Raw genomic sequence first — 17,213 nt, 5'->3', positions numbered from 1 at the left:
AGGAAATTTTGCTCTACTGATCTGCATGCTATTGCCTCTTCTGTTTACTAGATAGTGAGCATGTGGCATAAAAAAACATGAAAGAAGAGAAGCTCAACTTCTCACGCATCACACTTGGCCCAAGGGTGAGATAAGCCAGTAGATAGTGAGTGAATATGAGCAATGTATTTTAGAAAAACTTCAGTTGTCAGTCATATTGTATGAAAGTGCAGGAGCACAGCACACAATATTGTTCCCTGTTTCACTTTGACATGAAGCTCAATGATAGAAGACAGCTCAATATCACTTTTTTCCACCTCTGCTTTCACATTAAAACAAGAGCTGTGTGTGTGTGTGTGTGTGTGTGTGTGTGTGTGTGTGTGTGTGTGTGTGTGTGTGTGTTCTTGTCTTTTTTGTCTCATAAATATTCATGATAGAACACCAGCATAAAGATCAAAACATTTTATCCTGAAGGTTAATGGGTCAAATGCGTTGATCAAAATGTAGTTGTTGCACATACTCCTCTCATTAGAGGCATTTAAAGAGAATCATTTGATACAGATTCTCTGATCTTCCCCTTGGCCCTCCCTAGTGTATACTCTCTCTCAACACACACACAGATACACACGCACACACTCTGTAGGTCCTTTGGGCTCAGGCACTGGGCTGAATGCAGATATCCCTCTTTGAAGCTCACTATATACAGTATGTGGGTGCACAAAAACACACAAGCATTCTTGCGCTGTGTTAGTGCATGCTTCTTTAATCAGCTCAGGTGTTTAATTATTGATGTATGTGTTAAAAAGAAGTAGAATATGTTAGCAGTTGTGACCCTGCAGCTGTACTGTTAAACCTTTACTATGGAGTAATTGTGTGTGTGTGTGTGTGTGTGTGTGTGTGTGTGTGTGTGTGTGTGTGTGTGTGTGTGTGTGTGTGTGTGTGTGTGTGTGTGTGTGTGTGTGTGTGTGTGTGTGTGTGTAACAGAGGGAGTTTAAGAGAAAAAAGCCCTTGTATGTGTGCATGCATTTCAGTGTTTTTGAGGCAGGTCAAAAATTGTCTTCACGCTAGAGTGAAACGCAATATACCGGAGTAAATTTGCGTCAGGTGACACTTTAAACTTTTGTTCTTTCTCTGTGTATCTCTGTAGGTGTGTGGAAATCATCGCCAAAGAGGGGAGAAGTCTGAAGGAGCTCTATCTTGTGTCTTGTAAAATCACAGACCACGGTAGGATACTTTCAATCACTGTCCCTTTGTTGCAGTCAACCTCCAACATTATAGTCATAACCATTATTACCCACTGTCACTACCCTTATGAGACCTGCAAACAGTAAAAATATGATTGAAAAGTTTCATACAGAAAAAATTAATGTTCGCTGGATCTCTTTAGTGCAGTTCATAGAGGTTCGTATTGTTGTCTTTACTTTAAGAAGACATTTTAAGTCTTTAAACAGACAAGTTGGTTGGTGACAGCTGCCTTTTTGTGAATTCATATGTTAAATATTGTGACTTCAGTAGCAGCATTGTCTCAGAGCACAGTATATGACGTATGCGATGAGGATTTTATGCATTGCTTGTGTTTGTGGATTAGATGTGTTTTTACTGTCTGACATGCTGATGCTGTTTCCTTCCCAGCATACAGACAGGCAGTGTTTTTATCCCTCAAGTATCGTCTCCCCTTTTTCTTTTGTTTACACCACCTCCCTCCTCTGCTTGATTCAGTTCTGCCATATGTTTTGCAAAATATTTAACTATTTTATCAGCTACACTACAATGCACATTTGGAGTACTTAAGTACTGAAGCATCAGGCGTTGCGATGCTGACTAACGCTGCTTGTGTGTGTGTGTGTGTGTGTGTGTGTGTGTGTGTGTGTGTGTGTGTGTGTGTGTGTGTGTGTTTAGTTGTTGCAAAGCCGTTTTGTGTGTTTTTGTATGTGTGTACCCTGGGAGTTCCACAAATGAAAGCTACCAGCTGTGTAGCCAACTACTGCTTCATGGTGTCTACTGTTTTCAAGAGGTACTTAATATAATACAATCGGAAGTTCTTTTTGTCACATACTTTCTGATTATCTTTGTAAATCAGAATACCCATTGTGCTCAAAAAGACAATGAAACCTGTCTGCTTGAGTTTGATTGTTAAGGTGAGTTTAATTTGACTTTTGATTCAAATAAGTTCTAGTGTCCTGACCTGTTTTCCCTTCTTTATGCTAATCATCATTGTCTGAATGAATCACCTATTTAAAGGGGTGATAGAATGATTATATAGGGTATTTCACACTGTTCCTTAAGGTCTCCTAATAGGGTATTTAACCTTGGTTGGGCTGAAAATGGCCCAGGTGCTATTTTTTTTTTTGCCCTTATGCATCCCTGTGTAATGGCTCTATTTGGAACGACAGCTTTTCTTCCAAATATAGTATGCTCATGAATATTTAGATGAGCTGCGCGCTGATTGGTTGAGGAACCACATACACAATACATTGGAGACGATACAGCAGGACTCATATTTCAGACACACACATACACACACACACACACACACACTGCTGCCCTGCGCACAGCGCTCAGCGCACACACACACACACACACACTGACACACACACACACCGCTGCGCACACAAACACAGACACACTGTCTGTTAGATGCCCAGACATGACAGGCTCGAGCTGCAGCGGCTAAAACAGCCGAGACAAAATAAAAACGTTTCGACACTTTCATTATAACTAATGTTGTTCTAACGTTACTCTTGCGACATAAAAACCTCACAACTCACAACTCACCTTGTAGCTAGTAAGCGTGGGGAGAAGAGAGTGAACCCCTGCAAGCCTGTCCTCTGCCAGTGCCTCTGCAGCGCTGCGTTAGAGCCAAAACTCCCTCTTCATTGTCCGATATACCCGTTCTAAACACTTTTCTCTGGGCCAGTAGGCTATTCCGTTGTACAGCAACACTGCATTTACGACCGTGGTTCTTTTTCAATCTCTTTGCAAAACCTCCAAACTTTCTTCTTTTCTAAAGTACACTGCGCAGCTCGTGTGTGAGATCGTGACAGAGCTCCAGCTCAGCGGGTCTGTGAAGGGGCAAACCCGGCCAGCAGCCGCCACCTGTCCCGGCAGATTGTGGAGCTTGTGAAATCCGACACTGTCTTACCAAATTTGCAATTAGCCATCAATTTTCATGAAACGGCCCATATTTGAGCTTTACATTTTTACATTCTCAGAAGTGAATTTTGTAATGGAATAGCAGAGATCTGCACAACCTAGATTTAGAAGACTAACTGACCTCAGATCAGTTAGTGGCCTAGTATGTAAATTTTGGGGCGTTACAAAGATAGAAGGTAGAGCCAAATGAGGAGGATTTGAGAAGGTGACGTCAACTTTTAGCTTTGTTCAGATTCGCCCGTTTTCCGAGGCAGTTTCAAATTGTGCGATTTGCAGAGGAAAGAATCAATGGGATTTTGAGGTTCTATGTATGTCCTATTTCCCCATCGAACTGTCATTATTCAACTATGACAAGGTAAAATCGGTTTTGCATTCTATCACCCCTTTAAAATTGCACCACGGGTCTATGGGATTACAAACTAGCAGGTCTTCTTCTTGTCAGTGCTGTTGATTTTTCTTAAAGCTATAGTGCGTAGTTTCTAAGTTTTGACAACACCCCCCCAATAAGCCTATTGAACATTGCACAAAGTGACTAGTGAGATAAGAGACAAACGAGCCTTTTACCCGTTAGTCCCTGGGTGTTTTCTTGAGAGCTTAGAGAGCTTAGGCTGGGTCGGGAGCTGGTTTTGTGTTACCCTGTAAAGCCCATTGAGATATTGCATGTGATGTTGGGATGTACAGATGAACTTGACTTGTGTGATGCTGTATTATACCCTTTCCATGCTGGGGGCCGATGTATGATGTGGGCTTGCTTGAACATGTGTCTTTCATAATCATAATACAGAAATTTGTTTCAGTTTCAGTTGTTTTGCTTGTCCAATTGATACATACTCTGTTTCTCTCTTGCTGTCCATTTTGCATGTTTCAGTTGGGTAATTGTTTAAATGTCTGCAAACTAGGAGCCAACAAGAAGTCAGCTGGCTTGGCCAGAGGAAGTCTCTAATGTGAAAGCTCTGAACTAGCTCGCCCAGTGAAGAACTCTTGTGGATGCCTGGAATTTGGTCTTGGCATATGCAGGCAGTGAGCAACTGTCAAAGAAGCGAATCATGGAATGTGATATCCATTTTTTCTAATTGTGACCATTCACATTAATCTGCAAGCCACATCCTTATTTTTGTCTAAATGGGGTATTGGACAGCTAGCAATTTACAGCTTCAGCTATTGGCTGCTTTTCTGATGGAGCTTGATTACTCCTCATCTTTTTTCCCTCTGTATGCTGCCTGCCCTGAAGTGGTTTTACTAAGTAGTGACAACAGATATGGAAAAAAAGGTTTAATGTGAGGCACTAATTGTGATTATGTCACGTGGTTACCACAGAGTGTAGACTTAAATGATTATCCTCCAACACATGCTGCAGTTTGATGCTAACTGATGCTAACTAGCTGTGAGTTACAGTGACAATAATCACCTCGACATTTTGAACCTGAACTTCAACCTCAACTGCGTGTGAGTGTGTGAAATGTTATGTGGGCGTATGTCTGCTGTTGTTTGATTAATGACTTCAAGATCACAATACTACATTAAACCAGGAATGCACACAACCACCCCCTGTATATCCTTCTCTCTCTGTGTGTCTCTCTAATCATTTTGACCAAGATGAATTGGTGATATCTGATCTTCTTCCTTTACTAATGACCCCTCAGGCCCCCTTTGGCTGATGATGGGATCTGTAAGTGTAAGTGTGTGTGTGTGTGTGTGTGTGTGTGTGTGTGTGTGTGTGTGTGTGTGTGTGTGTGTGTGTGTGTGTGTGTGTGTGTGTGTGTGTGTGTGTGTGTGTGTGTGTGTGTGTGTGTGTGTGTGTGTGTCCTTCCAGAATAGACAGCCTGTTGTAGGAGCTCTGTGTTCTAACAAAATGATTGGTGGATTTCCTGCTTCATTCTCTCATAAATTAAATAACAGAAATGAGATTTTACATCAGCCAAGCTGGCCCCTGTTTTTTCCACCCATCTCCTGTGCTAATTATTTTTATTAATGGCCTCTTTGAGTGCATTTGAGATGTCCACAAGCCTCTTATGTTTGAGTGTTCTGTTTTTTCCTCCCAGCTTCCTGTGTGATTTTTTTTTTTTTTGGAGCTTTGAGGATTTGAGGACAGACAGACAGAGAGACATAAAGACATAAAGACAGGTTTGGATGACAGAATGAGAGAGCTGGGTAACATGTAATTTTACTCGCAGCGCAGATAGTTTTAGAGATTATTTTGTGATGAGGAGGAAACAAATGGAAAAAGCGAGGATGGAGCTTTTTGGGCGTAATGATCTTACTGAAAGCCCTGTTAGTGCTGTGAAAAAAACAACTTCCTAGACCTCTCATTTGTTAAAGAACACGAAAACTAATTAGCTTAAATAACTTCCAAAAGCATTCCCTCCACATTTCCTCTGTCCTTCATTCCAAAATCTATGTGCTACATAATTGTGCACCCATTTCTAACTTTAAAGGTGTAATATATTAATGTATTAAATCCAAAAATGACCACGATATGTCATCAGATATTAAGGAAACCTGCTAAGTTAGCCACGTATAACCAAATAACATACCACATCAGCTCCATGTTCAATTTAACAGCCTCCTTGCTGCTGTAATCTTAGAGACAGTAACTCAAACATAGGTCCACATTGTCATTGTGAGCACTCCAGTAATAATTATATAGTGTTACGTGATTGCACGTATGAGCACAATAATACTGTTGCAATCATTATCATGCAGCTAGCAGACTTTTAAGCTTCTTATGCACGATGTATTCCTCTTAGCCACTTTCACCGCTAACTCCAAAAACGAAACCTAGCAAAGGACTTTTTTCTGCAGACTCAAACAAGGGCGCTGATTGGCTGCTGCCTGCCTGTAATTTTACCGGTACCGACCGACTCACGTTGATATTACCGAGTATTGGTTCACGTAAAATCAAACGGTGCCAAATTTCGGTACTTTGCTTGTTTGTTTGTTTGCCAACTTTGACATCCTGCAGCATCCTGCCATGTTTTCCTCCTCACATGCTGCTTGGAGAGCTCACAGGCCGGCCAGACGTTAATATCGTCCCCGTTATTATTTTTGTTAGCTGCCGCTGATTCTGGATGTGAATTAGCCTGTGAGGCATTCAGGTTCATTCAGAAATAACCTCTCTCGGGGGCGCTAGTGTGTCGCGTATGGAGTAAGACGTCTCTGCGAGAGCTCCTCTCCGTTCAGTTTATATCCGTTTAAATTTGCCGTCTTCAACCAAGTCTGCTCAAATATGACATCCCAGCTTTGTTTTTATATCCCTGCGTGATCGTTCAAGACCAAGAAATGTCGACTAACGCTAACTCCAAAGCCAAAGAAAAGAAAGACAAGCCGCTGAGGCCGAGGCTAGCTAGCAGCAGCGTGGTAATGGCTAGCGAGGACGTCCCCGGTGAGCAGCACGCCTTTTCTATGGAGGACTTGAAAAACATGCAGGATACGATTCTGAAGACCATCAACACCCGGTTCGACCTACTAGATGAGAAGTTTGCCTCTCTCCAGTCGTCACACAACAGCCTGGCGACCCGAATGGATGAAGTAGATGAGACGGTCTCAGACCTCGACGCTCGCCTGCAGTCTATGGAGACCGCTATCAACAAATTACAGAAAGAGAACGCTTTCCTCCGAGCCAAGACGAATGACTTAGAGGGCCGCTCGAGGCGCAACAATGTCAAGTTTGTGGGGATCCCCGAAGGAGATGAGAAGGGAAACCCGACTGAATTTGTAAGCGCTCTCATTCCTAAACTGCTAGGCGAGACTCACTTGCCAAAGCCGGTAATTGTTGACCGCGCCCATCGCTCTCTACAGCCCAAGCCAGTAGAAGGATCCTCCGCTCCTTCTACCAGACCCCGCACGATCATCGCCCGGATCCCCCACTATCAGGAAAAAGAGATGATAATACGGCTCGCTCGGCAACAGTCTCTCAAGTACGGCGCACACAAGGTCTTCATATTTCCTGACTATACTGCCGAGGTGATGGAGCAGCGACGGGGATTCCGTGAGGCTATGGCAGCCCTGCGTGAGCTGAAAATCAAGCACAGCCTGCGTTTCCCGGCCAAGCTCCACTTCCATCACGGGCTTCAGAAGATATTCACCTCTCCCGAGGAGGCGTTGATGTTCGTCGGCAACTTGCAGCGGGATATTATAGCTGGCTAGACACAGTCTGACCGGATTGTTACAGCCATGTTATGTTAACGGACTTTTGCATAGAGCATAAGGAACATTTTCACAATCATTGACGGTAACATTTTAATTTTATATGTCTATTTTTGACAGTTTGGAATGGTAGAGGGGCACCCGGCTTGTTTAGTTGAAATGTTCGGTTGGTTAGAGCTGTGTTTACAAGCCATGCGCCCGGTGGCCCTCAGTCTATATATGAGGGGAGAAAAGATGCTTAATTTGGGGAAGTTTCTGTGGGGAGGGATGTGGGGTTTATTCATGTTGTTTTAGGTTGTCCAGAGCTGCCAGAATAACTGCTTTTGCATGTTGATATTTGTTTTTGTGTGTCTTAGATTGCTTTTCTTTTTCCATTTGTGTAGCCTAGATGTTGAGGCATAACGGTGAGAATCAGGCAGACATGAGTACAATTTCACTGGTCTCATGGAATGTGCACGGTCTTGGGCATATAGTTAAACGGGGTAAGGTCTTTGCGCATTTAAGGTCACTTAAAGCAGACATAGTGTTTCTCCAAGAAACCCACATAAAAGCTACAGAGCAGTGACGATTGAGAGCTAATTGGGTTTCTCAAGTTTATCAATCACCGTTTACTTCCAAAGCTAGGGGTGTCGCCATTCTCTTTCGTAAGAGTATTCCATTCCAACTTACTTCAGCGACCACGGATCCAAATGGCAGGTATATTATGATTACTGGAAGCATTAATTTGTTTCCTGTCACCTTTCTGAATATATATATGGCCCGAATACAGACGACCCAAATTATTTTCGCAAAGTATTTGACCTGGTTCCAGACCTCAGCACTACTAATTTAATTATGGGTGGTGATTTTAATTGCTACCCTGATCCATATCTTGACAGACTTTTTCTCCCGTGCTCCAATCACCAAACATTGAATAATCTACTTAAATCCAGAAATATGATTGATATATGGAGACTGCAACATCCAACTGATAAGGACTATTCCTACTTTTCCCATGTCCATAAATCGTACACAAGGATTGACTACTTTTTAGTGGATGCAAAATGAATATCCAACATCGTACAGACTAAATACCATAATATATTGATATCAGATCACAGCCCAGTATCTTTAAAATTGAAGCTCGCCCTGCCAAAACAAACTTATTGCTGGCGCTTTAATCCATGGTTGCTGACTGAACAAGTATTTATGGACTACATGTCTGCACGCCTAGGGGAGTTCCTTGAGACCAACGACGCAGGTGATGTATCAGACTCGACGCTCTGGGAAACCCTCAAAGTTGTCATGAGAGGCCACATCATTTCATTTGAAGCTTCAAAAAAAAGAGAACAGCGTCGCCGTCTGGCCGAGATTGAAAATGCACTTCCAACTCTTGACCAGTCCTATAGGGACTCCCTGTCACAGGAAGATTTCAACAAGATTTTGAAGTTAAAATACGAATATAATCACATTCTTAGTGAAACCATTGGCAAACTCCTACTTAAAATTAAACAAAAACACTTCGAGTTAGGTGATAAACCAGAGAGGCTGCTGGCCAGACAGTTGAAGGGTGCTCAGGCGGGCTGTGCAATTTATAAAATAAAATCCAAAACAGGAGAGTTGCTGGTCAACCCTAAGGACATAAACGCTCGTTTCAAGGATTTTTATTCAGAATTATATACTGCTAAGTCTAGAGCAACTAGTACGGATCTCACTAATTTTTTTGACTCCCTCTGCCTGCCAACATTAGATGAGTCATCTAGGTCCGAACTTGATTCAGATTTCACGGAAGATGAGTTAGTTGAGGCAGTCAAATCATTTCCCTCTGGTAAAGCAGCTGGCCCTGACGGGTTTGGCTGCGAGTTTTATAAGGCATTTCATAAAACACTCGCCCCACTCTTGCTTAGGATGATCAAAGACTCCACTGTGAACAAAACATTTCCGGGGTCGCTGTATGAAGCGAATATATGCCTTTTGTTAAAAAAAGGCAAGGAAGACACTGAGCCTGGAAGTTACAGGCCCATTGCTCTACTCAACTTTGACCAGAAGTCCGTCACGAAGGTGCTAGCCAACAGGTTAGGAAGGCACATCTCTTCAATTATACATCCTGATCAAACAGGATTTATCCCAGGTAGATTCTCATTTTGTAATGTGTGGCGGCTTCTGAATAATATATATGCCAACCGATCAGGCGACTCGAAAGCAGCTGTCTTGGCCCTTGACGCGGCCAAGGCATTTGATCAAATGGAGTGGCCCTTTATGTTTGAAGCTCTTAGGAGATTTGGAATTGGGGACTCTTTCATCACTTGGGTCAAGATGTTATACCTCTGTCCAAAATCCTCCATCCTAACCAATAGTGATAAATCTGGGCCTTTTGGGTTGCACCGCGGAGTCAGGCAGGGTGACCCGCTGTCGCCCCTGCTCTTCGATGTGGCCTTGGAGCCCCTTGCAGTGGGGATCAGGAGTCATCCTGGCATCAAGGGCATTAAGATAGGCGAGATAGAAAGCCGGGTGGGTCTTTACGCAGATGATACACTATTATATCTCTCGGACCCAGAGGCGTCTGTTCCCCTTTTGCTTGACTTCATTAACTAATTTGGCGAACTCTCTGGCTATACAATCAACTGGGGAAAGAGCGCGTTCTTGCCCCTATCAGACAGTTCAGACCCAAGATTTCTTGACACGCTATCATTTACACTAGTGAAAGATCACTTCACGTATCTAGGGCTTAAAATACCCCGTGACCCTAAGCAATTATTTAAAATTAACTATGCTGATATGATCTTGAAGCTAAAACGCAACATAGAGAAATGGAGAACTCTGCCACTGTCCATGGTGGGGCGTATCAATGCAGTCAAGATGGTGGCTCTTCCTAGATTTTTGTACTTATTTCAGAATCTGCCAATCTTTCTCACCTCAGCATTTTTTAAGAAATTGGACTCAATTGTCTTTCCTTTTATTTGGGGGTACAAAGCGCATTGCATATCTAAAGCACACTTGCATAAGCCTACAGAGGAGGGGGGGTTTGGTCTCCCCGTTTTCAGGAATTACTATTGGGCGGCTAATGCTAGGGCCTTGATGTACTGGCAGCAGGGTCAGCCCGGTGAGGCCCCTAACAGCTCTCCCCTGTGGGTAAACATTGAAGCCGCAGCGGTACAAGGCTCTTTCCTTCGCACCTTACTTTTTTCTAAGACAGAGTCTCCTTGGTTACTTATTGGTAACAACTTTGTTCTGAGAAATTCCCTCAGGATCTTGAATCAGATAAGGAGCATTTGCAAGCTGCTGAACACTTCTGTACACACTCCTATATGCCACAACCATTCATTCTTACCATCCCGGGCGGATGGGGTGTTTGTAGACTGGAGGGAGAGGGGACTTGTTGCCCTCTGAGACATATATATAGACAGACATTTTGCTTCATTTGGTCAACTTACAACAAAATTAAATTTACCAAATTCTCATCACTTTCGATATCTTCAAATCAGGCACTATGTTAAAGGCGTATTTCAAAACTTTGACACCATGCCAACAAGTTGCCCATTCTATGATCTCATGCTGCTTCCTCCTGACTCCAGGCACCTAATATCTCGCTTTGTATCCCTGTTCTCCACCTCCGCATCCACTCACCATCTCAGAGAACCCTGGTCTAGCGAGCTGGAGCTTGAGGTGTCTGACGATACCTGGAATGAAGCTTTGACCAGAATTCACACATGCTCTATCAATGTTAGATATAAATTGATTCAATACAAAGTTGTTCATCGGTTGCATTATTCTAAGCTAAAGCTGCATAGAATTTATCCATCACTTTCTCCACTGTGTGACCGATGTGGAGGTGCAGAGGGCTCGTTATCACATCTTTTTTGGTTATGTCCTCAACTGCATAAGTTCTGGTGTGATGTATTTCAGTGGCATAGTCTGGTTTATAACTTGGACATTGCCCCTGATCCAGAGCTGGCGCTCTTTGGGTGCTCGGAGAATGCTCTCAGGTTCTCGCCTGAGATACAACAAGCACTAATGCTTGGCATGGTTGCTGCAAAGAAAATGATTCTCCTGGACTGGAAGTCCCTCACCTCCCCTTGCTTTCGAAAATGGCTCAACGAAATGACTGAGATTATCCAGATGGAAAGGATACGCTTCCACAACTCTAAAACACTAAACCGTTTTCTAAGCATTTGGGGACCATTCATTGACTATCTTAAAGACATGTAACCCTTTTCTGTAGAGATGTGCCTTTGACCGTATTGCAACTTGTATTTTTGTAACATCTGGCCTTGTAGGTAACGGCAATATTACATTCATGCAAGACACGCTTTTAAATTTATCTGGCAGCTCTGTTTTTTTTTTTGTTATTTTGTTGTTGTTTTGTTTTTTTCTTTTCTGTCGCTGTGCTTCACTTACATAAAACTTGAAAAATTTTAAAATATAAAAAAAAAAGAAAAAGAAATAACCTCTCTCAGCTAAAGGCTGGAGGTCATATTTACTGTGTTTGTTTGTGAAATCACCGCCACTAACGCTGCTAACGCTGGGCAGGTCAGTTAGCTCCTGTTAGCTAGCTGCTGCCCCTGGATGCAGCCAGGCGACCAGTGTAGCTCCCTGTTAGCCCCTCAGACCTGCAGAGCAGACCAGACTGAGCCCCGGGAGTCAGTGAGGCTGGGGCGGGGGCACACTCCTTAGTCAGCCGATTTGTTTCAGGGAGCGAAATTGCTGTTCATATGTTCATATTTTTAGGAGGGGGATAAAATGTTCATATAGGGTGGAGAGGGTGTTTGTATTGTGTTTAAATAAAATGTTTAAACTGAGAAGTTTTTTTAACTGTAATCAAATTTGGTAGTTGTTACAACCAGGCGTTACAGTTTCAGTAAGAGTAAGGTACCGAAAAAAGTACCGTTGAATACCGAGACCGAACACCGGCACCGGTACCGCTAACGATATTGGTTCAGATGCGAAAGGTACCCAACCCTACTGAACTTGAATGACCAAGTTCCACACAGACCACACACTATTGCAGCAGCATCGTTTAATTGACAGCAAAGTAGTCTCGCATTGCCGATTCGTAACGTTAGAATCAGGCCATCAGACAATTCTTGATCCATTTATCCATGGCTCCATGTATCAGTGTAGTCATATCTGTGATAATACAACCAGATACCGATTCATATCTGTGAATCTTTACACCCCTACTGTAATAATTATTGATATTTCTGTAGCTACTGACTCTACAAAAGTGTGGTCAAGGGTAACAAGAAAAGGTATAGGAAGTGTACTCTCCCTTTTCTCGTCAGACACCAGGAGTACTCTGTAATCGTTGGATTCCAAAAACAGGGAATCCATATGGAATACATTTAGCGTTACGCTGGGACCCAAGGCTATTTAGATAATACAACTCATCTTTTCATATTGGGACCCTCCAGCTGCAGGCCTTTGAGCAATTTCATGTCCTGACCCTTTGTGTAAGAACCCCTAATCTACAGAGTGCCCACTTATCACTGCCACTTCCAGAGCTGCAAAGACACTTTTCAACACATTTAGTGATTATATATTTGAATGTCCTGTTACAGCAGTTAGCGTAGTAGTTGTAGTAGACTGAGTTGGAGATGTTGGGTTCTAACATTATGTTGTTGATTTGTTAAACTCTCATGTGGCATGCTGCTTATCTCTTTCTTTAAAATTCAAGATAAGAATAGCATGGTCTCAGTTTGCTCATCTCCCCATCAGAGATAAAAGTACCACACTAACATTGGTTTGAAAGCTGATCCTGATGAGAAACCCTACTCAGCCTCACTCCCAGTGCTAATCAGATCTTTACACCACCACTGTCATCCTCATTGAGTGACCCATACACAGGCGGTGGTCCATACTGCATCTTCAGCACACCTGGAAAGACAGAGCTACCTCCTTGTCTCCTCTTGCGTCTTTTGTTCTTTCGTGTTTTGCATTCACATACTTCCATTTGTGTGTCTTTACTCTGTGTGTACATCTACTTGGGCTTATCCTGTCCTCTTGTAGCCCACCTGCTTTATCCCGAGACAAAAAGAGAGACATTGGCACCTCCGTTCTTTACATATGGTAATTCGCTTCTTTCACCTGCACGCCTCCCCACGATCCCTTGCCTTGTCAGTCATGGCCTCCTGTGTACATCTGTGCAAATACAAGATCGAGTGAGACACCTGTGGGAGTCTGTGTATGAGTGAGAGTGAGAAAAAGAAGCAGTTTTGGTCTGCTTTTAGAGGACTTCAAGCAGAAGTGTGAGGAATTATTTCAGGCTTCCAGACTGATAGAAGTCAAAGTCCTATTCATTTATTGCATAGACAGTGTTAGGTGACTGGCATTTTGAGCACTCTCAAGTCTTAGATGGGCATTCAAATCTCTCGGCTGAATCATCAATAAAAAATATGAGCACTTTTTTTTTTTTTTTTGATCTAACTTTTATTTTTTATTTTTTTATGCAAACCTACAGAACAGAAACGCAGAAATACAAACTGAACAAGAACAAAAACCCTCACCCACCCCCCACCCTCTGCAGTCTCAAGGGAAAAAAAACAACAACAAATAAACAGTCCGAAATAATATGAGCACTTTTAAACAAAATTCTGTTGTGTGCACCGCTAACAGCAAATGGACGCCAAGCTAAGTTATGCTTTTTAAAAACCTGTTACTACTGTATATTCAGCAGTTTAAATACGTTTACTTTCAGGTTTCTTGTCAATTTTGTCCTGCATATAATGGTGTTTAGTTCCCAATGTGCAGCTAAGAAGCATTTTGAATTTGCTACAGCTAATATTTATAGCCATCTGCTTTACCAAACAAACTGAAAAAGCAGACACAAAATTGAAATCATTAAAACTAATAGCCATAATGTAATCATATAGTATAAGTTAAATCACCCACTTCCTATTGTGGTTCCATGTTGCAGAACTTTAAGGACATAATTCATGGGAATTAAAAATGGGAAAGATACTTCCTGAACATACGTCCTCCTACTTTGCATCTATATTGCACCTAATAAGAAATCTTGACAATGACAGCCCATCTTCCAGACTGTTGTGATTGTGTTGTGTTGTTGTATAAGACGGACTGAGCTACTCAGATTGTGCATTTCATTATGTCCATCTGTATTTACCGATCTGTCAGCTTGTGAGATTATTGTTGTCATTCAACTTTTAGCATTTTATTCTCTTTTTTGATCACCCCTCCATAGCTGCCACATAATTAACATGCACATTTTTCACCTCAGTTTTTCCTGCTATGAACCCTATTCCAACACCAAACCCCTTCGTCCTCTCTTTTCCCCTCTCATCCCTCTTTCCATTCATCTTTCAGCTCTTGCTTTCATCTGAGGCGCTTTACTCTAAATGTACTGAACGTTGATAGATGGGGCTTCCCTGCCACCTTGAGCGGAACCTCAAGAATGAAGTATGGCTGTATGTGTGCGTCTTTACTGAAGTGTGCTTATTTGTGTGACTCTGTGCTTGTTTACATGCCTTTGTGTGAGCTTTTGTGTACTTTAACAGCTTTTCCTTGCCGCTGGGGAAATTTTGATACACACTCACTCCCCAGAGTATCATAGTGTTTTTTACAAGGTGAGGTTACTTTGCATAAAAGCATCTGAAACAGCACAGTAACTATCTTACCGACTATGAAAATGACATGTGATTGTTATGCTCCCATATACAGTATCAGTCCATTAGGGTATATTGAAGGCTCAAGAGTTACTGTGCTAGCTTTTAACCTTAAGCCAGTATTCACTTTTTATTATTCTGCACTTGCATTTGTGGGATTGATGTACATGTCAAACCATTCAGCATGGTATCCGTTTCTGGTTGCATTGCATGGTGCCATTTTTTAAATGTCACACAGTATTGGAATCACTGCAATAAAGAATGAGAGGATCAGTTATCATTTACATGCGGCATGATCAAACCTCATGGTGTTATGGTAACGATGTAAAAGACTACAGCTTTGATCCGCCGCTGTTCTCATACATCAACTTCTATCTCTTTTGGTCTTCTTTCTTTTTCACATCTCTATTTCTCTTTAAAACATCTGTGTGTTTTCCCTTCATCTTGTTTGTTTACTAAGCAGTTATTCACCGCCTACAGTCTAAGTGCTGTAAAACATAATGTGATGTAAACCTAGATAGTGTAATAGCTTGTTTGCTCCTCTCTGTCTGGCATTCAGTAGGTAAATAATGTAACTCTTAAAGCAGTCGATTAAAATGCGCGGAGCAGTACAGCAGATTTATGTGGGCTGCAAAAGGGGAGCAAGTCAATAGACAATCTTTGTCTGTCTGTTTCACCACTGGGTGAGTGTGGTTGTGTGTGTTTGTGTTGAGTAAGGACAAGGTTATGGTTGTCTTGGTTTGCAGTTTAGTCTTGGTGGGTCTGTTAATGTTCATGGATGCTAATATATAGTGTTTTTAAACCTGAGTAATGTTTTTAATACATTGGTGTTAGTAAATGGCAGAGGCAGTTTTACTCAAACCTATTATGTTTGTTTGAATCCAGCTTAAGGACCACCAAAAATCATGCTACCACTCTTTTCATGTGGGCACCGATATTTAGGAACTATATTTTAGGAACTAAAATATACATCTATAATTATGTTAAAAGGAAATTCATAGAACAGTACAACTATTTCTAATACATAAATTGGGAAAATATAATATACATGTACTCTGGAGAAGTATGCTTGTGTGTATAAAGTTCAACATATTGTTGGGTTAAATCTTTGACTTCTTTGTTCCTGGAGAGGTAAAACATTTGTATTCACCTGGCACTTTAAATGTGTATGTGTAAATGTGAGTGTAACCATCAGAACGCAACTTGACAGGAGAACTGCCCAGGCGCACTCCAGCTGACATCGATTCCATTAAGCGTAAAACAATGAAACTGGAGGAAGCCAAGCCCATAGGCCGACTCCCATGACCCTTTCTCATATCACGCCAAGACCCTAAAAACCAATGGAGCAGTAGTACACAGAAATGGCACCTACTAGGAAAATTCATAAGCTGTGTGTTTTCTCCTTGAGGGGTAGGAGAGACGGTGGGACAGAGAGAGCAACAAACTGTATGTTGCAGAGTGCTACTGGACATGGTGAGGGCAAAGGCTCGTAAAGTGGGTTATTATCTCTGCGAATCAATGAGAGTACCTGAGCCACGGGGAAAACAACCAGCATTACATCAAGCTCAGAGCTGGACTTCAGTACTCCTGCAAGACCACCTGGATGCTGAAGCATAGGGGGCTAATATTTGCTCTGTGTTATTAAGGGCTGTAACTAACAGTTCATTTTATTATCAATTAATCTACCTTTTGTTTCTTGATTAATCAAATAATTATTTAGTCTGTGAATAATGTCTTTAGATGTCTTGTTTTATCCAACACACATTCCAAAAACCAAAGATGTTCCATTTACAATGATATAAAGCAGAGAAACAAAATACTGCAATTGCCAATCAGTTGACTAATGGTACAGTTTATAGTTTATAAATGCATGTAACCACAAGACAGACAGTGCAGTACAAAAAACACATCTATTTCCTTTTTATGCAAATCAATGTTAGAATTAATCTTTTCTTTAAACTACTATGTTTAAAAATGCAACAAGTCAAACCGAAAAACAAAAGTAAAGAATGTTCGTCTCAGAAGCAAAAGTTTGCCTTTGGCTTTAGCCATGGAAACTGTAAAGCAGCCAAGAGGGATGACCGTTTTCCCACCATTTGCAAGTTTGGAAAGTTCATTAGATAATATACAGGAAAATTGAGAGGGTGACAGGTAAGTAGGGAGCGGAAACAGCTTGAGAGGCTGGATTGAACCTCCACAGAGGGAAGGCATTTAACTGGATGACCGCTGTTCAAGTGTATAAGCACTCTTCCATAGGGTTCCAATCTACGGATTCTTCATAGTGTGTCGTTGAGTATATAAGATGAGATTTCCATTTCCTTACATCAGCCTGTGGTG

The 17,213-nt window shown here is 41.9% G+C and overlaps 1 protein-coding gene across 4 annotated transcripts in view; it reads left to right on the top strand.

The window, feature by feature from the left end:
* Positions 1-17,213, top strand: part of fbxl17 (F-box and leucine-rich repeat protein 17) — a 237,564-nt gene that overhangs the window by 157,879 nt on the left and 62,472 nt on the right. For 2 of the 4 annotated variants that reach the window (XM_039803438.1, XM_039803442.1), the window contains exon 9: positions 1,127-1,203. In XM_039803438.1, coding sequence (XP_039659372.1) covers positions 1,127-1,203 — 77 coding nt within the window. Of the gene's footprint in view, positions 1-1,126; positions 1,204-1,878; positions 1,994-4,000; positions 4,607-17,213 lie in introns of those variants that run through there. The other 2 variants (XM_039803440.1, XM_039803441.1) reach the window with 2 other exon arrangements.

The sequence above is a fragment of the Perca fluviatilis genome, chromosome 6 (genome assembly GCF_010015445.1).
Source record: "Perca fluviatilis chromosome 6, GENO_Pfluv_1.0, whole genome shotgun sequence".
Taxonomy (NCBI): domain Eukaryota; kingdom Metazoa; phylum Chordata; class Actinopteri; order Perciformes; family Percidae; genus Perca; species Perca fluviatilis.
Note: the sequence above shows the minus strand (reverse complement) of the source record. Positions and strands in the feature narration are given on the sequence as shown.